Source organism: Capricornis sumatraensis, chromosome 18 (genome assembly GCF_032405125.1).
Source record: "Capricornis sumatraensis isolate serow.1 chromosome 18, serow.2, whole genome shotgun sequence".
Classification (NCBI taxonomy): domain Eukaryota; kingdom Metazoa; phylum Chordata; class Mammalia; order Artiodactyla; family Bovidae; genus Capricornis; species Capricornis sumatraensis.
The window spans coordinates 29,922,720-29,945,997 of NC_091086.1; the positions used below are offsets into that span (position 1 = coordinate 29,922,720).

General features: G+C 41.0%; 1 protein-coding gene across 1 annotated transcript in view; it reads left to right on the top strand.

The window, feature by feature from the left end:
• The window catches only part of ANKRD55 (ankyrin repeat domain 55), a 111,239-nt gene extending 95,128 nt beyond the window's left edge, over positions 1–16,111 (top strand). The window contains exons 9-11 of the mRNA XM_068990728.1: positions 788–1,446; positions 13,777–13,869; positions 15,990–16,111. Of these exons, the coding sequence (XP_068846829.1) occupies positions 788–1,446; positions 13,777–13,869; positions 15,990–16,111 (874 nt within the window). The remainder of the gene's footprint in view (positions 1–787; positions 1,447–13,776; positions 13,870–15,989) is intronic.
• The last annotated feature ends 7,167 nt before the right edge of the window (positions 16,112–23,278 follow it).

Consider the following 23,278-nt stretch of genomic DNA (forward strand, 5'->3'; position numbering starts at 1 on the left):
AAACTCCACACAAGAAGAGCTGGGCAGACAACTGCAGATCTTTTTCCCCTGCAGAATTTGCCTGCCCATTGGACATTGCTCACTTTTCTTCTGCTGCCACGCCCAAATTCTGGCATACACACTTCCTGTTCTGCAGCCCAAGCCCAGACAAAAGCTTCTCTCCTTGGCTTCTTTTAGTATGCTTTATTTTAAGTGTTTTTCATTAGGAAATTTAGTAAAAACTCAACAGGAAACAAATAACACACAAACAGTAAAATGGGCAGGCTTCCTGAGGTGGATAATGTCAGAGCTCTGCCCTTATCTCCAGGGAGCCTTTACAGAGAACACCTGAAAAAATCAGACTCCTCTCCCCCAGCTCTGCAGCCTCCACCCAGCTGCTCTCTAAAGCTTGAACACAACATGAGGCCTTTATTTCTTTGACTTAAAGCTGGCACTGCTACTGACTGGCCTTAAGAAGTGAGAACAATAACCCCTGAAGGTATTTGGTATTTTCAACTTACTTGATCCCCTGGCAAAAACAAATTTTGAAAGGATAGTTCCCAAAGGAACAAGCAAAATCTAACTAAGAAATATTCTAATTATGGACAGCAAACTGACCATGCCAAGGAAGGGGGTAGCAAAGGGTGTTGTGAGTAGCGTTTGCACATCACCTTTAACTTGAGAGGGCGCTGAATGACTTTGAGTGATCTCCTTCCTGGAGATGGAATAGAGGGAGGTATTTTGTTTGATGACTGCTGTTGCGCCACTTCCTGTTCTCACAGAGCATCCTTGTTTTATATTCCTATAGAACAGAGCCTCCTAGACCCCTTCCTGCCCAGAACAGTAGACCCCAGAAAAAGGAGGGACGATTCGGCATGCTCAATCAAATCTTCTGCAAGAACAGAAAGGAAGAGCAGAGGGCCTATCAGAAGGACCCCAGCAGGGACTGGCGGGGGGAGCACACCTCGGAAGTCGATGACATCATCACCACCTTTGACAGCAACGTGGATACCAACTGCCAAGAGCAGCCTGGTGAGCAGGTGGCTATGGTTGAGTTTAAGAAGAGGACCTCAGAAAACTCAAAATATCACTTGTCAGAAAAGAAGCCTCTGGCCCGTAAAGGGCTTCCACCAATCAGAACACAGAGCCTCCCACCCATCACCCTGGGCCATAACTTCCTGACAGCCTCCCAGGGGGCCACTTCCCATGCTGGCCTGAGCTCTGGTACTCATCATGCGGCTCAGAGATCTCAGAAAAGCCGAAGTGAGCAAGATTTGTTGAATAACAGAACTGGCTGCCAGGCATTGCTAGATAACTCTTGGAAAGGTGATTCTCACCCGGTGCTCTATAAAGCCTGGACTATGTCTTCATCTGACAAGCTGCTAGACAGGTTGCTTACCAGCAGATCTGGCCACCAGGAAGTATCAGGGCCCCCACATCTTCCTCATCTACCTAATCCTTCATCAGGTAATGTCCTTCCTCATTCCTGACAGATTCCGTACAAGAAACATGTCATACCATCCTGAGTGAGGAGGGAGAGTAGGTAGCCTGGAGGACTTCCCTTTAGTCCACGGGATGCAGGATGTCTAGGCTATGCAAACAGTCTGCTTTTCCACCTGAGGGCAATTATCAGGTAGAAGCATGTGCCTTCTCATCTTATCCCATCCCACCAAATATGTGTGGTGACTTGCAGACTGGAGCAGCAATATTATTATTTCCACCAGCAAGGATTCTTAAGCAGGTATCCTCGGCAATATCACCTACAAGGGGTTGATTTGTTTGTGTGACAGTTTGCTTTTAAATGAGGTGTTCAATGCCCACTGTGGGCCCACTGAGCCAAAATTTTGGTGAGGCAGAAGGGAAAAGAGTAATGCCTTCCACACGTATGTGTAGAAAAGGAACACATCACACACTTATGGTTCAAGACTCCAAACAAGTCAAAGGATTACCTGGCAGATTACGTGTGTCTGCCTGCAGCTATGTAGCCCCTCATCCGAAGCAAACTATGTTCTTAATTTTTTGCTTGTCCTTCCAGAAGTATTTTATACATATTTAAGTATTTGTGTATATATATATACATTTTAAATAAATAAGCACATCACACTAAAGAATCTATATTTTTGTACACGTACAAGCAATATATATATGTCTACTTTTCACCCATTTCTAAACAAACATATCACACTGAAACTTTTATTTATGTTTTTTTTAATCACCCACAGGTGATTCTGAGGTACAGTGGAGACTAAGATCTATTGTTCTAAAGCACAGGCTTCAGAACAGCTGCCAAAATCAGGTCATTACTATAATAGTTTATTTTGTCATCAAGTGAATTAATCACTAACATTTAAAAATCATGATGTTTTTACATAAAAATTTATATTTCTAGCTTCTCTTGAGAAATTGAAAAATCCAGCAACACTAAACACAAATTCCATTTGGCAGTAATTGGCTAAATCTGAGTAACCAGTATCCCTATGGACACCACTTGGACATCACTGTCCCCAGTTTAGCCCAGTCCACACCACTCTCTAGTCTCTTTCCATGGAGTGTCTATTGTTCTTTATCAATAAGTTTCTGTTGCTTTTCTTATAGTGGGGTTAAGAGGGAAAATGATATGTTTCTTGAATCCATACTTCTTTCAAAAGTAGAAAAGTGAAAGACCAAGAGGGTTTATGTATATTTTAAGAAGTAGATGAGATCAATATATCTTTGGAGGTAAGAACTATTCCTTCCCATTTAATATGCAGCATGAGCCTGGCTCTCCTCACTCACTTACACTTGCCTGGTGTCTGAAACCTGTGAGGCAGCATACCTCTTCTCTCATACATATTTATTTGTATTTAAATGTATTTATTTGAATAAATACCTGACAGCTATTTCCTGAGGAGAACTTCCCTCAAGGTCTTACTTCCTCCTCAGAGCACTGGAGTGTGGGTAGTTTTCCTTGTGTTCTGTGGAGGGAAAAGGAAGCAAAGATATTAGTTTGCTGTCTTTTAGCACTATGATGGCCTCCAGGGCCTTGACTCAGCCTGCTTTCTGGAGTTAGTCCTGTCCTGGCTAATATCTTCTTTTTAGATAAAAAAAAATTTTTTTTTTTTTTAAATTTTTGAAAGTCTTGTTCTTTTTCTGTTCCCAGGACAGTCTGGGGCTGTTTTTTCTTTATCAGTTAGAATTGGTTCATATGTTGTAACAGAAACCCAAAGTAACAGTGGTTTAAGCAACATAGAAGTTTATTCCTCTCATATGAAAGAAGTTGAACGTTATGGTTCCCAGTGCTTGGTGAACCATGATCACTAGAGACCTAGAGACCCAGGCTCCTTCCATCTGTATTCTCTACAACTTAACCTATGGCTTTCATCCTTTGGAGAAAGAGTAGGAGACAGGAGAGAGGCAGGGAGAAAGGAAGAGAAGGGGGAGGAAAATGGATGTCCCCAAACAGATTTATCTACCATTAATAAGTTATCTCCCATCGCTGGAGAAGGCAATGGCACCCCACTCCAGTACTCTTGCCTGGAAAATCCCATGGACGGAGGAGCCTGGTAGGCTGCAGTCCATGGGGTCTCTAAGAGTCGGACTCGATTGAGCGACTTCACTTTCACTTTTCACTTTCATGCATTGGAGAAGGAAATGGCAACCCACTCCAGTGTTATTGGCTGGAGAGTCCCAGGGACGGGGGAGCCTGGTGAGCTGTTGTCTACGGGGTCACACAGAGTCGGAGGCGACTGAAGCAACTTAGCAGCAGCAACAGCTCCCATCTCTTCTCGGCCTTTTGGCTAACATCAAGTGTAATAAGTTATTGCCCATTAGTCCTAGAGTCTGCTTCCATCTCATTGGCCAGAACTTTAGTCACATGACTGCCTATCTGCAAGGGAGACTGGGAATTGTTGTCTTTTACTTGATCACATGACTGTACCTCCAAAACTGGATTTTCGTTTCTAAGAGAAAGAAGGGAGAGAATACTGAGTAGAGACTTCATAGATTCTGTCACATGTCCCATCTAAAACTTTCCATATTACTTTATTTTAAGTATAAAATAAAGGAAAACTCAATAAAGTTGGCTTGAGGATTGATTTCACTTTTCCAGTGAAGTAACTTGAAAAGTCCCTAGGGGCAGGAAAACAGAAAAGAACTAGCAGAATTCTCCAAGGGAATTTTAAATGATTAGCTGTGCCTGGATCAAAGCTTTTATTTTTTTCAACCAATGTTTTTGAGTGCTGATAATAACTAGGAGCCACTCTAGTAACTGAGTCATGACAAGATAAATATCCCAAGAATCTTCAGTCTATAAATGAACTTTCAGGAACATGGATTTTCTAAGTTGATTATACAACTCACTTTAAATTCATTTTCTTCTCATGTTTACATATGAAAATCATGAGGGTTTTAAATGGAAAGGACCCTAGTCTTCACTCATTCTTTAAATGATTATTGAGTGTCTATTATTATAATTTATCAAGAGGCAGCATATCCAGTGGTTAAGAGAAAAATTCTTTTTTTTTTTTTTTTTTCTGTTTTTGACTACCACATGGCTTACAGGATCTTAGTTCCCCAGATAAGAACTGAACCTGGGTCCACAGCAATCAAAGACCTGAGTCCTAACCACTGGACCACCAGGGAATTCCCCAAGGGAGGTCTTTTAAAGTCACATTTTTGTTGTTGTTTTGTCAATAAGTCTGGCTCTCTTTTACTTGCTGTTAATGAAGCTCTCTAAACCTTTGTTTCCTTGTGTCAAAAATGGGAAGAAATACCCAACTTTTAGGGTTGTGAATTGATAGTAACGTTAAATAAATTAATACATTTATAATACTTAAAATAGTGACTTTAACATAGTACTATACAAATACACACAAATTTGTGGGGGTTTTTAAAAACTATGTGCCAGGCCCTACACTAAGCCCAGTGCCTTAGACACAAGCTATAGATGATGACATTTAAGCAAATATACTATTCAACTGCCTTTTTGCTCTCAGACCTAATCTCTTACTTCCAACTCTATTCTGTATCTCAGGAAACTATGCCTCCCAGGCTTCCTGGAAGCTGCCTCCAGGTATTTTTGGTGACGTGCCAGGAGGCATTGGCAAGAGTAAGAGCAGGAGAAAGAGGAAAACCAGTGTAGTTCTCCTCAGTGTCCCTCTGCTTCCTATGGAATCTCCAGTAAGGGTTCCACTCCTCCTACTTCCTCCACACAGCCCCTCACTTGTGGTTCTGGCTCCCACTAGCTTCTGGGCCTTGGTAATACCAGCTCTTTCTCTTATACTCCAGACTAGAAGTGGTTGCATCCTCCTTCTGTGGTTAATTTCTGGATGTCCTTTAACCTTGTCATCTGACTTCTCAGCTTTTCCACCACCAGTATAACGAAATTTCTATATGAATTGCCTCTCTTTCAGAGGCCTAAAGAGGTCTCCATTTTCCTGAATGAGCCCTGATTGATAAGGCAAGACATGTCATCTCTCTCAGTTATAATTTTCCTACTCTCTGGATACACAGTCTGGAGCTGTTTTGTTTCATGAAGGCCTTTCCAATTATAATGTACATAGCCTAGAAAAGTTAAAACAATTTGTTCAGTCTCAACAACTAATTAGTGACGTATTCAGAACTTTAACCCAGATCTCCTAAGAAGTTACCACAGAGCCTCTTGGTGGCTCAGAGGTAAACAGTCCACCTGCAATGCAGGTAGATGTGGGTTCAGTCCCTGGGTTGGGAAGATTCCCTGGAGGAGGAAATGGCCACCCACTTCAGTATCTTTGCCAGGGACAATACCATGGACAGGGGAGCCTGGTGGGTTACAGTCCATCGGGTCACGAAGAGTCAGGCTGAGCACATATACAATGGTGGTAGAAGTCGCTAATTCCTGTCTGACTCTGCAGCCCCATGGACTGTAGCCCACCAGGCTCCGCTGTCCATGGGATTTTCCAAGCAAAAATACTGGAGTGGGTTGCTATTTCCTCCTCCGGGTGATCTTCCCGACCCAGGGATCAAACCCACAAAATAAGGGCTTCCCTTATTTCTGTCTTTAAATCTCAAAGTCCAGTTGATAGCATGCTTACCAAATTATTTACAACGTGATTTTCTTAGAAACTACACCATCCTCCCTCAAAGAAAAATATTTCTGCCTTATGGATTTTATTTTTGCAAATATTTTTAACCCAATTTGAGATTTTTTTTATGACTACTGAAACTTCCAGACTACAGTTGGGAGAGTTCACTTAAGTGGTTTAAATTGTTAGTTTAGGCGGGTTGAAACTCAGCAGATTTCTGCACTGAGCTCCCATACTTGATGTGAAAACCTAATGTGGTAAAGCAATTGGGTACTATAAATCATACCACTACACCACTGGATTGAACTTGGATCGTCTCTCTCCCCTGGATTTTTCCTTTTCCTGCCCTGGGTTTAGTAGAAATAATATGGGCTAGCAGTGATTACTACCGTTTGAATTCCTGGAAGCTAATATCCTGTGCTGACTTCAGCAACCCTGAACATTTAGCTGTAATGATTATTGCTTAACATTTATTGAGACCTGTCAGTGGGCTAGATGTAGAGGATGGGGGATAAGGCACTTAACCTAAATGAGGGAATTTGGAGCACATCAGTTTAATTCATTGCAAGCAGCTTTCAGAGAAAATGGAACAGAGAGTTCTGTGGTATTTGCTACCAGCCTGGTTATTTACGAGTCATCACAAGGAACCTAAGAAAGTGCTTGCTTCCTTTCTCCCTCAAGAAAGAGCTTTCTTCTCCAGAATTTTCTAGACTATACCAGCAACAACTCCCTCTCCTCCCTGCATAGGTCTGATGTCATGACCACCGTTGTTTAAACCCATCAGCAGCTTTGCATCTTTCTAGGACAAAGGCCAGATTCTTTAGCTGGCAAAGTCCTCCCAACGTAGCCTGGCCTCACTTACCTTTCTCAACTTCTGCACCTCCCATTTCAATCCTTCCCCCTGCCCCCATCCCCTTGAACAGTTCCTGGAATATCTCTAAGCTCTTGAGGACCCCATACCTTTTACTCTATGACGTCTTTGCCCATGTTTTGTTTTGTTTTTCTTTTAACCTTCCATCCACTGAGTGCTTGATAGAGTCCTACAATCTTTTAAGAACCAGCCCAAACTTGCCTCCTATGTAGAAGGCTCCTGACTGCTGTAGAAGGTGTGGCCCGTTTTTACTATCCATCATGAAAGAATCCCTCCTCCACCTTGTTAAGCCTCCTCAGGGGCAGTAAACCACAGACTTCCCCTTCAACAGCACTGCAGGAGAGGAATTTTTAATCCCCATTTTAGAGATGAAGAAATTGGAGGATTGGAGTGATTACCCCACCTGCCTAAGGTTATAAGGTAGCTAGGAAGTGGCAGACCAGATGTTTAAGCAAGGTCTATGGGATTCAAAATTCTCCAAGACAGGCTTCAGTAATATGTGAACCGTGAACGTCCTGATGTTCAAGCTGGTTTTAGAAAAGGCAGAGGAACCAGAGATCAAATTGCCAACATCCACTGGATCATGGAAAAAGCAAGAGAGTTCCAGAAAAGCATCTATTTCTGCTTTATTGACTATGCCAAAGCCTTTGACTGTGTGGATCACAATAAACTGTGGAAAATTCTGAAAGAGATGGGAATACCAGACCACCTGACTTGCCTCTTGAGAAATCTGTATGCAGGTCAGGAAGCAACAGTTAGAACTGGACATGGAACAACAGACTGGTTCCAAATAGGAAAAGGAGTACGTCAAGGCTGTATATTGTCACCCTGCTTATTTAACTTCTATGCAGAGTACATCATGAGAAACGCTGGACTGGAAGAAACACAAGCTGGAATCAAGATTGCCGGGAGAAATATCAATAACCTCAGATTTGCAGATGACACCACCCTTATGGCAGAAAGTGAAGAGGAACTAAAGAGCCTCTTGATGAAAGTGAAAGAGGAGAGTGAAAAAGTTGGCTTAAAGCTCAACATTCAGAAAACGAAGATCATGGCATCTGGTCCCATCACTTCATGGGAAATAGATGGGGAAACAGTGGAAACAGTGTCAGACTATTTTTTTTGGCTCCAAGATCACTGCAGATGGTGACTGCAGCCATGAAATTAAAAGAGGCTTACTCCTTGGAAGAAAAGTTATGACCAACCTAGATAGCATATTCAAAAGCAGAGACATTACTTTGCCAACTAAGGTCCGTCTAGTCAAGGCTATGGTTTTTCCTGTGGTCATGTATGGATGTGAGAGTCGGACTGTGAAGAAGGCTGAGCGCTGAAGAATTGATGCGTTTGAACTGTGGTGTTGGAGAGGACTCTTGAGAGTCCCTTGGACTGCAAGGAGATCCAACTAGTCCATTCTGAAGGAGATCAGCCCTGGGATTTCTTTGGAAGGAATGATGCTAAAGCTGAAACTCCAGTACTTTGGCCACCTCATGCGAAGAGTTGACTCATTGGAAAAGACTCTGATGCTGGGAGGGAAGAGGATGACAGAGGATGAGATGGCTGGATGGCATCACTGACTCGATGGACGTGAGTCTGAGTGAACTCTGGGAGTTGGTGATGGACAGGGAGGCCTGGCGTGCTGCGATTCATGGGGTCGCAAAGAGTCAGACACGACTGAGTGACTGAACTGAGCGAACTGATGGGATTTAAGATGCATTGATCTCTCTGAACCCTTCTTTCCTCTGTGATATCTTTACAGCACTACTCATGGCCTTCAAAAGTACTTTATCTGTTTCCATTCCCATCAGCCACTTTGAGCACCTTGCCTTCTCTTTGTACTCTAGTCTCTGGAATGCAAAGAGTTTGCAATAGATGAGTGCTGAATGTATTTGTTATTATTATCAATCTTCATTCTCTTCTATTTCCTCATTTAACTGTGAAAAAATTTCTGCCTTTTTATTCTAAGATAGTGGTCATCCTCCACAGGCTGGATGCTCCCTGAAAGCTCCCGCAGCACAGATAAGAGATCTTTGAACTATGCACATTCTACCTTGTTCTTCAAAACTGAGCAAAATGTCATGGTGGCAAAAAGTAACTCTCCTCCCACCTCCTCCCAAATCACTGCTGAAGTCCCTCTCTGCCACTTCTCCCATCCTATCTATACCATTTTGGCCCCTAAGGAGGCAGCATGGTGTGGATTTTAGGTCCAGACAGACCTGGGTTGGGTCCAGATTCTGTCACCTCCTGTCATATGACCTTGAGCTCCATTCAGCACTCCTCCAAATCACAGTGTCCTCATTTGGAAATTGGGGATGATAGTACCTCTCTCACAAGGGAAAGTGACTGTTAGGATTAAATGAGATTACATATATAGCAGTTAGTCCAGTGCTTGACCAAAGTAAGTGCTCAATAGTTTTACCCGTAATTATCATCTCATTTTTGGTTTTTCAAATTTCTGCTCCACTGTTCATGGATAAATAATCAGATATGAGTTGATACAGGTTTTACTGTAATTCTACTCAGGAATTTTTTTTTTTAAACAATGGCTTATGAGCTTCCCTCATGGCTCAGATGGTAAAAACATCTGCTTGCAATGCAGGAGACCCAGGTTCGATCCCTGGGTAGGGAAGATCCTCTGGAGAAGGAAATGGCAACCCACTCTAGTACGCTTGCCTGGAAAATTCCATGGATGGAGGAGCCTCGTAGGCTACAGTTCATGCGACTGGACAGGACCGAGCGATTTCACTTCTGCTTTCACCTATGAGATTATTTAACCTTCAAAATTCAAAGGAATAAAAATATAAAGACAAAATGTACACCCAGGAGACTGGAAATTTTGCTTAACATTCATCAAATGACACTGCTCATATGACCACCCCTAAAAATCTATCACTGGACTCACCGAAGCAGATAAGCGGTGGATCTTTTCCCCCTGTTCTAAGGACTACTTTACTCAAACAGAAGACTTAAATCCTATGGGCCTCACTATAGTGACTCTGGTTCCTAGACTGCTAAGTAAAATGTCAAATGAATACACGCTCCACTCTCTAGGAGATCATATTAAAAATGCCACAGAGTAACACTGTAATAATTGCTGATGTCTATTGTTTTCTTTATAAGCTAAATGCTTTACCTTTGTTCTCCTAGTTAATCTTTATAACAACTGGAAAAGACAGAGAAAGCTATTATCCACTTTTTACTTATGAGGAAGTTGAGACTTAGAGAGAGAACATCACTTGCTCAAGTTGCAAATTAAACCTAAGGATCCTGTCTGATCCTGTTGCTCTTGTTGTTCATTCACTCAGTTGTGTCCAACTCTTTGAGACCCCATGGACTGCAACATGCCAGGCTTCCCTGTCCTTCACCATCCCTCAGACCTTGCTCAAACTCGTGTCTATTGAGTCAGTGATGCTATCCAACCATCTTGTCTGTCATCCCCTTCTCCTGCCTTCAACCTTACCCAGCATCAGGGTCTTTTCCCATGAGTAGGGTCTTTTCCCATGAGTAGGCTCTTTGCATCAGGTGGTCAAAGTATTGGAGCTTCAGCTTCAGCCTCAGTCCTTTCAAAGAATATTTAGGACTGATTTCCTTTAGGATTGACTGGTTTGATATCCTTGTAGTCCAAGGGGCTCTCAAGAGTTTTTTCCAGCATCACAATTCGAAAGCATCAATTCTTTGGTGCTCAGCCTGCTGTATGGTCCAACTCTCATATCCACACATGTCTACTGGAAAAACCATAACTTTGACTAGACGGACCTTTGTTGGCAAAGTAATGTCTCTGCTTTTTTATATGCTGTCTAGGTTGGTCATAGCTTTTCTTCCAAGGAGCAAGCATCTTTTAATTTCATGGCTGCAGTCACCATCTGCAGTGATTTTGGAGCCTAGAAAAATAAAATCTGTCACTGTTTCCATTGTTTCCCCATTTATTTGCATGGAGTGATAGGACCAGATGCAATGATCTTAGTTTCATGAATGTTGAGTTTTAAGCCATGTTTTTCATTCTCCTCTTTCACTTTCATCAAGAGGCTCTTTAGTTTTTCTTTGCTTTCTGCCATAACGGTGGTGTCATCTGCAAATCTGAGGTTATTGATATTTCTCCCAGGAATCTCGATTCCAGCTTGTGCTTCATCCAGCCCGGCATTTCTCATGATGTACTCTGCATACAAGTTAAATAAGCAGGGTGACAGGATACAGCCTTGACGTACTCCTTTCCCAATTTGGAAAGTCTGTTGTTCCATGTCCAGTTCTAACTGTTGCTTCCTGACCTGCATACAGATTTCTCAACAGGCAGGTCAGGTGGTCTGGTATTCCCATCTCTTTCAGAATTCTCCAGTTTATTGTGATCCACACAGTCAAAGGCTTTGGCATAGTCAATAAAGCAGAAGTAGATGTTTTTCTGGAACTCTCTTGCTTTTTCTATAATCCAACAGATGTTGGAAATTTGATCTCTGGTTCCTCTGTCTTTTCTAAATCCAGCAAGAACATCTGGAAGTTCATGGTTGACGTATTGCTGAAGCCTGGCTTGGAGAATTTTGAGCATTATTTTGCTACCATGTGAGATGAGTGCAATTGTGCGGTAGTTTGAGCATTCCTTGGCATTGCCTTTCTTTGGGATTGGAATGAAAACTGATCTTTTCCAGTCGTGTGGCCACTGCTGAGTTTTCCAAATTTGCTGACATATTGAGTGCAGCACTTTCACAGCATCATCTTTCAGGATTTGAAATAGCTCAACTGGAATTCCATCACCTCCACTAACTTTGTTTGTAGTAATGCTTCCTAGGCCAACTTGACTTCACATTCCAGGATGTCTGGCTCTAGGTGAGTGATCACAGTATCATGGTTATCTGGGTCATGAAGATCTTTTTTGTATAGTTCTTCTGTGTATTCTTGCCACCTCTTCTTAATTTCTTCTGCTTCTGTTAGGTCCATACCATTTCTGTCCTTTATTGAGCCCATCTTTGCATGAAATGTCCCCTTGGTATCTCTCATTTTCTTGAAGAGATCTCTAGTCTTTCCCATTCTGTTGTTTTCCTCTATTTCTTTACACTGATCACTGAGGAAGGCTTTCTTATCTCTCCTTGCTGTTCTTTGGAACTCTGCATTCAAATGGGTATCTTTCCTTTTCTCCTTTGCCTTTTGCATCTTTTCTTTTCTCAGCTGTTTGTAAGGCCGCCTTAGGCAACCATCTTGCCTTTTTGCATTTCTTTTTCTTGGGGATGGTCTTGATCACTGGCTTCTGTACAATGTCATGAACCTCTGTCCATAGTTCTTCAGGCACTCTAGATCTAATCCGTTGAATCTATTTGTCACTTCCACTGTATAATTGTAAGGGATTTGATTTAGGTCATACCTAAATGGTCTAGTGGTTTCTCCCTACTTTCTTCAATTTAAGTCTGAATTTGGCTATAAGGAGTTCATGGTCCGAGCCACAGTTAGCTCCTGGTCTTGTTTTTCCTTACCGTATAGAGCTTCTCCATCTTTGGCTGCAAAGAATATAATCAATCTGATTTGGGTATTGACCATCTGGTGATCTCCATGTGTAGTATCTTCTCTTGTGTTGTTGGAAGAGGGTGTTTGCTATGACCAGTGTGTTATCTCAGCAAATCTCTGCTAGCCTTTGCCGTGCTTCATTTTGTACTTCAAGGCCAAATTTGCCTGTTACTCCAGTTATCTCTTGACTTCCTACTTTTGCATCCCAGTCCCCTAACTTTTGCATTCCAGTCCCCATGTGCTAATAAATGTTTAATAGGTGGCTGTTCAGAGAAAAATCAGTGCTTGTTGATTTCTCTGATGTAAGTACTCCCACCATGGCTGATGTCAAGCCACTAAGTGTGATGTCAACCATCTCACAAAATTCCTGAAAATTGGTATGCACAGCTCCAGTATAGCACTACTGGTCATTTAAATGATATATTCCAGGTCTCCAAAATGCTTTCATTCACCTCTCATCTTCCATCTCATCATTCTCAATCCTGGATTCATATTAGAATCACCTGGGAGCTGAAACAAATCTAGCATTCTATCCAGCCCCTGAGATACTCATATAATCGGTGTGGTTGGTGTTTAGTCAGAGCAGCATCTTTTTTTTTTTTAAACTCCTCAGATAATTTCTCAGTGCAGCCAGGATTGAGAAACACTGATCTTGAAGAATATGTCCTACTCATCACCCACTCTTCAACACAGATTCACAAATACACGATACATTAATACCCTATTTTATTTTTCAAACGTTTAAGTTTTGCGCAGTATATGACCAACAATGCTTGGGTTTTTGTTTTTTAATATTATTTATTTTGGCTGCACTGGGTCTTTGTTGCTTTGTGTGAGTTTTCTCTAGTTGCCACGAGCAGAGTCTAGCCTTCATTGCAGTGCACGCGCTTCTCTTTGCAGTGGCTTGTCTTGTTGAAGAGCACAGGCTGTAAGTGTGTGGGTTTCAGTAGCTGCAGCACACAGGCTCAGTAGTTGTGACTCCCAGGCCATAGGGTGTGTGGGCCTCAGTTTGCTCAAGAACTCAGGCTCAGTGGTTGTGGCACCCTGCGTTGATTGCTGCAGAACATGAGGAATCTTCCCAAACCAGGATTCAAACCCATGTCCCCTGCATTAGCAGGTGGATTCTTAGCCACTAGGCCACTGGGGAAGTCCCTAATTGTGCTTGTTTATATTTTTTTTTAAGCTAGTTTACTCAAGAAATTATTTTGGATACATTTTTCCTTTCACTTAAATGGTGACTGGCATGTGCTAGAAACTGAATATTGTGTAGTTATTTTGTTGTTAACATCATAAATTTCATGATCTATAACAACTTGTATGATTCTCTAATCCACTGGATTTTATAATTTGCACTTGGTTGAGTCTCAAATGATTGACGCAAATTATGTTTGTCCCCAGGACAAAATTTTCAGCATCTCTCCCCAAACAGACCCAAACTCAGGGATCTTCCTTTTACTCGGAACAACCTAGCTCCCCTACCAGACCAAAAATGTAAGTATTTTCAATCTTCCTCAGCTTCCTTTGGAAATAGTAGTGCTGTTATTAGGATTAAATGTTATTTCGGTTTACTTTCATTTTTCCAAGAGAACATCAAGTACCAAAACTTGAAAATTGTAGGAAAAAAGACTAGAGACAGTCTTTAAAGCTCCATCCAAAATGGTAATGCTTGTTTAAAAGAAACACTCGCTTCCTTGAGGAATTTTTATGTTTGGACTATAAAAACAATAACAGAAGTTTACTTTGCTATGTACTATTTAATGTCTTTAATGCTTTAAAAATTATTCTAAGACTGGCTTCCTGACATTGTTTTCCTTACTACGTTGGACAGATAGAAATGTGTGTTACTTCTGTACTCACAGGCCTGCAGTCCTTAGCAGAAAGGAATAATCAAGTACGATGTTCATCAGGTTTACCTTTGGCATTATTTTATACAAAACTTCTCACAATATAAACTGTTAATATATTCTATTCACCAAGTGATCAAGTTTGCCTGTGTCTAAGTATTATCTGGGGTGCTTATTATAAAATGGATTCCAGGGCCCCACACTCAGAAATTCTGAGTCTGTATATGCTTTTATCTGTACTCTGAGACAGCGTAGATTAGAAAACTGATTCAGAGAGGTCACATGACTCACCCATTATTATTTAGGCAGTAAGTTGCAGAGCTACAGGATACTGAGTCAGCTGCTTCAAGAAACAAATAGTACTCACTGGATTCTAATTTCCTTTCTTCCTGTTCTTCCTATCCCAACGCACTGGTTTATAACATGTGTGCAAGCACTCGCATGCACATGTACACATACACTCTCTACATCATCTTAATTGCAGAGATTAGGTGATTTAGAAGCTGCTCTATTTAAGACAAGTCCCTTACACTTTCTTTACTTCAATTCCTTCAGGTAGCCTGTAAGAGTATTGCAACCTGAAAAGATTGTTGAGAGGATTAAATGAGATGACATACGCAAAATCCTTGGCAACCATTTGTACAGAGTAAATATTCAACATATCTTTTCTGCCCCAGACGGCAGTTCGAATGGGACAAGTCAAGAGTTCTAGAACCCTTTGGTTAAAAACCATGGGGTCTTAAGACAACTCTGTCTTTTTTTTTTTTTTCAGATAAGGAAAGGGAGAAGTGGAGATTTGTCCAAAGTCATATACAGACTTGGTAGCAGAAACCAAGACCTCTTCCTTGACAGATTATTTTCCTTGCCCTTACTAATTGGTCTAAAGAGAGAGTTTTGGATGGTGTGAATTCAATCACTGAATGAAATTCAAGTCTGACTTTGTCTTTAAGCAGAAATGTAGTCACAAAGACATCTAAGGAAAGAGTCACTTAGTCTTAAATCCAGTATGGCCTAGACAAGCCAAAGAGAGAAGATTTTCTTTGGCAGAGCCCAGCAGCTTTGCTTTTCATGATTAAATTTAAGGAGACAGGGAAAGATAAAGATCTTTGATCAACTATAGCTCTATGAAAAAGAAATGGAAAGGTACAGCGCCTGTCCTGAAAGAAAACTGAGAACCTTTTGAGGTTTGCAATAAAAGCACAGTACAAACATCTTGGGGCTTATTTAGGGCCTTGTGCTGACTTGGCTTTCAAGGGCTGCTCCACCCAAGGAAAAGAGAACTTTGCCAGGCACGCACAGCCTGATCATGTTTTCACCAAACTCAGCCCCACTTCATATTGTGCATATTTAATTTCCCTGACTGGAGCTTCCTAGGTTGCACCAGTGGTAAAAAAAATAATAAATAAAACCTGTCTGCCGATACAGGGGACATAAGAGATGCAGATTCAATCCTTGGGTCAGGAAGATCTCCTGGAGATGGGCATGGCAACCCACTCCAGTATTCTTGCCTGGAGAATCCCATGGACAGAGGAGGCTGACAAAGAGTCAGACACGACTGAAGCAACTTAGCATGCACACACAACATCCCTGACTACGTGTAAGCTTGATAGGTAGATACACAGGACTATCTCCTGAAGTTTAGCTCTCTGCAAGAAAAACTTCTCAGAAGCGCCTCTATTCCTTCAGATATAACGCAGTTCTTCTACCACCATTCCATTCCAAGAGAAGAAAACCCTGAAAGTCTTTCCTTCTATTCTTTCCTCCCAGTTCTGTCTGGAGAACCTCTACGGACCAATCGAGTGCTTCCTGCTATTCCAAGCCAGCGGGGACACAGTCCACCAGCTGAAGAGAGTGAAAACTCTGCCAGTTCCACCAGTGATGCAAACTAGCTGTGGGTCACTGATTGTGAAAATATAGACAAGATCTATTTTCAACTGTCAAAGAACAAGATTACTCTAGTTCATAAGAACAAAGACTGATCTAGTAAATTGCATTCTATAAGCCATTCATGGCTTTATAACTCAAAGTTCTTTGTTCCACATAAGCACTTAGAATCTTTGATTGTGTATATATTGTAAGTCTGTGAGTTTCTGTGACCTCTACAAGCCAAAATAAAAAGTCACAGTATGTTATCAGCAGGGAACCTTAGTTATGTTTGGTTTGTTTTTGTGGCATGTTTGCTGATTTTTTTAAATGATTTTCTGTTTTTTTAAAATATATGCTTTGCTGAATAAAAAAGAAAGCACATTCCATATGTGTTATTTACATTGACTGCAATTCCACTTTGGGTTAACAAAACTTAATTAAAATTAAAACAGTAAATTTCTTTCATCAGTCAGTGTTTATGACTTTTAAGTGTACAATCATCTACAAAATATTTTCCAACACTGTCAGTTCCTGGCTAGAGATCAAATCATTCAACAATGTTTATATATCTTCTTTGTTATAAGATTATTTCCACCTATTGTCATTTTCAGATATGATTGTTTGTTCTAATAGAGAAGATCATGTGAGTTAGAAAGGTCTACATCTTGACCTAATGGAATGAAACAGACATTTTTCATGCATTCCTCAAACACACTACATATTTAATCATTTTTTTTCTGTTTCAAAATAATGGTCTCTGTCTACTCAAGATATTCCCTCTTATGACGTAGCAAATTTCAAAAAGACTATTACTAACTACAGATCTCCTTACTAAATGGTTTGTGTATTGTTTGGATTAATTGAAACTTCAAGATTTAGCCATATAAGATCATACTCACTCCATGTTATTACCAAACTTGGTAGTAGTACATTTACTATTCTATGTTAGTATTATTAATATTTATTTAGGGAGATCAGACTGTGCCATTAGCTAGATAGAAGCTCCTTTGAGGCCAAATCATAGTAACTTGGCTTTACACATCTAGAAATGTGTACAGTACTTGGAACATATTTAGGCGCTCAATCATCTATTCTTTTTTTCTTTAGGAAAGAAGGAAGGGAAGAAAATAGGGAGATAGAGAAGTAGTTGGCAAGGTACAGAGATGTAAGAAGTGATAATGAAAGAAGTTACTAGTCCACAGTCTCATTTTGCTATTGATAGTTATCTGTATCAGGGATTATAAAAGAATAAACCTATCAACCTCCCAAGCTAGACAGTAGCTAGAGGGAGAGCAGTTTCTGGTACAAATGGAAGAGCTCCCAGGACATAGATTCTGAAGGGCTTTCTTTGTGTGGGGGGGTGGGGGCGGAGGGCAGCTATTTTTGTCTTTGAATAATCATTCTTTGCAAATATCAGGCTATTCAGTTATATCACTTAGCTACTTGTGAATCCATGAGTAGATACCTGGCCCTACACTGCCTCAACTAGCCAGGATAGTCTAGCCTCTGCTTCAGTAATAAGCAACTCCAGAATCTCATTGGGTAACACAATATTTTTTTTTTTCTCATTCACAATACATGTCTCATTTCTAGCTGGCAGAGTTGGCTGATGTAGATTCCCCTTCAACTTGCACTTCCTTAGTCACCAAAATGGAGACAATCAGAGGTGAGTCTCAGCGCTTCCTCCCACATTTTATTTGCTAAATTAAGTCATATGGACATGCCAAACTTCAAAGCAGATACAGAAATGCAATCTTTCTGTTTGCGTCAGGAAGGGAGAAATTCAACTGTTTATGAATTATCCAAAAGATTACCACACTAACCAAAACTCAGGCCCTAAGAGATCACCAAGTGGAGAGTTAAGAGGTCAAAACAATAAAAGAAAACTAAACACCCTTTATAAAACCCAACATCCCCCAACACTTGCACTTATATATATGCACATGGAATCTTCTAATGTTGGGCCTTTCCATCCAAGTTAATTTAAGAATCTTTGCTTAGTTAAAAAGAAGTAACATGCTGCCTATTACCACCTCTTTAAATAGAGCAACTACCCTTTTGCCCCTAGATAAATTTGCTTGCTTGGTGTAGAATATTCCTCAGCCAATATTTTACTGACCATATCAGATAATTCACCAATTTGTGCCGAATCTTTTTCAAGAAAGTTTTTCTTCTAAAATTATTTTTTGTTCTTCTACCACTTACATTCCCCTTTATTGCAAAGCACATAAAAATAGTAACTTTGCATACATTATTTCATTTGGATCCATACAAGAACCTGTATTTCCCAAGTACCGACAAGGTACCAACGCAGAGAAGTTAAATAATTTACTCAAAGTCACAGAGCTAATACAAGCGTATCTTGGCAACATTGCAGATCCAGCTCCAAAGTTAAGTAAATACTGCTCTCATTTTTCCTAGTCTGTGGACCACCAGCAATTGCAAGAGAATTACCATTCACCAGAGATTTAATAATTAACAAGCTATTTCCTGTTTTTTACATATTAATGTTAGAGCTACCTTTGTTCTTCTAGTGACAGCTATGCCAGAATAACATGGCTGACAGGAAACTCTTCAGCTTTTCATACAATTTATTCACTGACCTCCTAGATTTGACCTCTGGAAATATCCTGGAACTCATTCAGCTGCCCAAAAGACCAAGGTTGGACTAAACTGAAGGTCAGAATGGGAATGTATTTGCTCTAAAGAACAAGTTTTGATAGAGACCTACAGTTTGTTGACAGTATTCATCTACCAGTATTAATACTTTTATCTCAATGTCTAGGGAATATGTGACTCTGATAGAACTGTCTGATTATAAAATAAAATTTTCCCTGAAAGCAATGAGTCTAGCTACTGCATGTGAGAGCTGCTATCATGTTCCTTTAATTTAGTGTTTGGCTTGAGTGTTATATTTCATGCTGAGGGGCTTCCCAGTTGGCTCAGCGGTAAAGAGTCTGCCTGCCAAATCATCAGCCAAAAGAGACAAAGGTTTGATCCCTGCCTGGTCCAGCAAGATCCCCTGGAGGAAGAAATGGCAACCCACTCCAGTATTCTTGCTTGGGAAATCCCATGGACACAGAAGCCTGGCAGGTTATGGTCCATGAGGTCACAAAGAGTTGGACACAACTAAACAACTGAACACACACACACACACACACATGGTCAAATATGTTCCTTCTTAATTAACTCATTTAAGCCTATGGTGGATTCCAAAGGGTTATTTTCAAAAGACCATCTTTAAGACACAAGGATATACTTGCTTGAAGACATGCATCAGTACAGTTTGAAGAGTACAGTTTAAAGAGGGACAAAAATCAAAATCAATGGTTATGTTTGTTTTGAGGGGAAATGCTTTATTTCTAATCATTCATTTAGTGAGATTTTCTAAAATTGTATTATGTGTCAAGCTGTGACCTAATAGACTTGGAAGGGATAATAAGCTGAAGCAACAGAAATCTATTTATATTGTCTTAATTCTAGGGAGATGAGAGCCTTGGAATTAAGTGTTTACTGGAAAAAAATACATCTGTGTTAAACCAGGTAATTACTGAAGGAAACTAAGGAAAATGGGGGGGGGGGGGGAGTATGGACTATAACTTCCAAAAACTAATTTAGCGAAAATTACTGGGTTGGTGGGCTTTTTGTACAAGTGTTAACTGTAGCTCCACTTTGCTTGGATGACAGATAGGCTGAATAAATAAATTCAGAAAGGAGGCTCTGCCAAATGTGTGCCACACTTACGAAGTTTCTGAAACAGGAATACTCTTGTTGGGGAATTACGTATGTGGACCATGGGACTAGAGACACTTCACTGCTAAGCCCTGCTCTGCCATTTGCATTGTATTGAGCCAAACATCAATTGCAACTGAAAGTATAATTTAAACTGCTGAGCTAGATGACAACAGCAGGGTTTCTGAAAGTATGTAAGAGAACAAAAAACAGAAGGTGAAGCTAATCAGCGTTATAGTTTATAGCTGGAAGGAGCCTATTAGATGAGTTTTGTCAGATCTATATGAAAAAGCGAAGGAAACCTTTGAATTCAAGAAAAGCTGAAAACCAAGGCACTGTTCTCATGTGTCTAAATAGTTCACTCAACGAAATCAATCCCAGTGTTCTCTGAACAAGTGACTTGGGGCAAGGTGGGAGGGGGGAGGGGTGTAATACAAAGGAAAAATGAATTGAAGAGATTTAAGAGATCTTCCCTCAAACTCTGAGAGCTAGACCATTACATCTCCATCTTAGGGAGCTTAGCAAGCAACCACCTTCCCTTTGCCATATCCTGTCTTCATCTACGGATAAAGATCAAGCTTCCATAAAGCCCTTTGTATGATTCTAATAAAGGCTTACAAAGTGAGTAAGATTTGCTTCAATGAATGTGCTAGAGTTCGCTCTTACCAGCTTGCAAGATTTGATTGCTGAATCTAATGTTCAGGAATTTGGTGAACTGGTTTTTCAATCGTTGGTGGCTTGAAATTGGCCATGGTGGGAACATTACACCATGAAAATTGACAAACACTATAAATCAGGGCATGCTTTTTTTTTTTTTTTTTTTTTGGAAATCTTGTTTATCAGTACACCACTGGATATAGTATCTGGGGGAGGGGGGAAATCTTTCAGAATTAAAAACATGTAAGAAAACTTTTCTTCTGCAAAGTGCTCAATTGTTTCTATTTGGTCCACAACTGGGAGAGAACTTCAGGTGATTTTAAAGGTGCCTCCTGACTGCAGTGTGCATCTGTGCTCAGTGTGTGCATGTATGCTCAGTTGCTTAACCATGTCTGACTCTTTCCAACCCCATGGACTGTAGTCTGCCAGGCTCTATGCACATGTGTGTGCAGTGTGCATGTGTGCCCAGGATGTGAATGTGTTCTCAGTCACTCAACTGTGTCTGACTCTTTGTGACCCCATGAATTGTAGCCCACCAGGTTCCTCTATCCGTGGAATTTCCCAAGCAAGAATATTGGAGTGGGTTGCCATTTCCTACTCCAGAGTATCTTCCCCACCCAGGAGTCCAACCCAAGTCTCCTATGTCTACTCCATTGGCAGGAGGATTCTTTAACACTGTGCCACCTGGGAAGATCCTGGGCATGCAGATCCAAAAGGGCCTGGTTTGGCTTCTTCTCCAGGATCATGGCAGCTTCCTCAGCATTCAGGGTTTTACCTACTCATCTTGGGACCTCCTGGGAGAGGGCACAACTATGGCATTGGTTTTGCATCTGTAAGAGACTTGTGGAGCCCTCAGCATCTCCTGAGCCAACTTATGGAAGAAGTGATTCTAGAGCCATGTCATCAAGGTCAAAATAGATGCCTAGAGAGAGGTAAATGTAGGAGACTTGCAGATGCAGGTGGACCAGGCCATTGGTGTGGCCTCCACCTTGGGGGAATAATTCTGACACACCTAGTAGCTCATCTAGTTGATCTGCAATAAGGAACTAAGCTCAAAACCAGTGTTAGTTGATTATGGAGGCAGACAACGGACGAGAAGATGGTTCCAAAGCTTGTGCCTAGAAAAGAGGTTGGAGGATGGTCAGAGACTAGGAGAAGACACATCCCCTGGTCTGTCCAAACACTGTTGAAGCAAGAGGTTGCCTGCAGAACTGCAGGGATACCTCTTTGCTAACACTGATTTTACCTGTTGTTGTTTAGTCACCGAGTCACATTTGACTCTTTGTGACCCCATGGACTGCAGCATGCCAGGCCTCCCTGTTCCTCATCATTTCCCGGAGAGTGCCCAAGTGCATGTCCATTTAATTGGTGATTTTGCCTAGGTTTCACTATATTAAATTATTTCCAAGTGTTAATGAAACCCAGGTCCTATGTGCATGCATGAATGATTCAACACAGCAGAATGGGATTCCCCTCAGAATTCATCCTGAATGAGTATTTTCCAATGAATGCTGTCTCTCCCTGATGCCTTGTGAGCCTAATTAACAGTTCACAGCTGAATTTAGTCAGTTTTTCTGTTCAGGTTCAGTTCAGTTCAGTTGCTCAGTCATGTCCGACTCTTTGCAACCCCGTGGACTGCAGCACGCTAGGTTTCCCTGTCCATCACCAACTCCCAGAGCCTATTCAAACTCATGTCCATCGCGTTGGTAATGCCATCCAACCATCTCATCCTCTGTTGTCTCTTTCTCCTCCCACCTTTGATCTTTCCCAGCATCAGGGTCTTTTCCAGCGGGTTGGTTCTTCTCATCAGGTGGCCAAAGTATTGGCATTTCAGCTTCAACTACAGTCCTTCTTTCAGGACTGGTTTCCTTTAGGATTGACTGGTTGAATCTCCTTGCAGTCCAAGAGACTCTCAAGGGTCCTCTCCAACACCTCAGTTCAAAAGCATCAATTCTTTTCATGTGTTTGTTAGCCATCCGTATGTCTTCTTTGGAGAAATGTCTATTTAGTTCTTTGGCCCATTTTTTGATTGGGTCGTTTATTTTTCTGGAATTGAGCTGCATAAGTTGCTTGTATATTTTTGAGATTAGTTGTTTGTCAGTTGCTTCATTTGCTATTATTTTCTCCCATTCAGAAGGCTGTCTTTTCACCTTGCTTATATTTTCCTTTGTTGTGCAGAAGCTTTTAATTTTAATTAGATCCCATTTGTTTATTTTTGCTTTTATTTCCAGTATTCTGGGAGGTGGATCATAGAGGATCCTGCTGTGATTTATGTCAGAGAGAAGACATACAGATGGCTAACAAACACATGAAAAGATGCTCAACATCACTCATTATTAGAGAAATGCATATCAAAACCACAATGAGGTACCACTTCACACCAGTCAGAATGTCTGCGATCCAAAAATCTGCAAGTAATAAATGCTGGAGAGGGTGTGGAGAAAAGGGAACCCTCCTACACTGTTGGTGGGAATGCAAACTAGTATAGCCACTTTGGAGAACAGTGTGGAGATTCCTTAAAAAATTGCAAATAGAACTACCTTATGACCCAGCAATTCCACTGCTGGGCATACACACCAAGGAAACCAGAATTGAAAGAGACACATGTACCCCAATGTTCATCGCAGCACAGTTTATAATAGCCAGGACATGGAAACAACCTAGATGTCCATCAACAGATGAATGGATAAGAAAGCTGTGGTACATATACACAATGGAGTATTACTCAGCCGTTAAAAAGAATACATTTGAATCAGTTCTGATGAGATGGATGAAACTGGAACCGATTATACAGAGTGAAG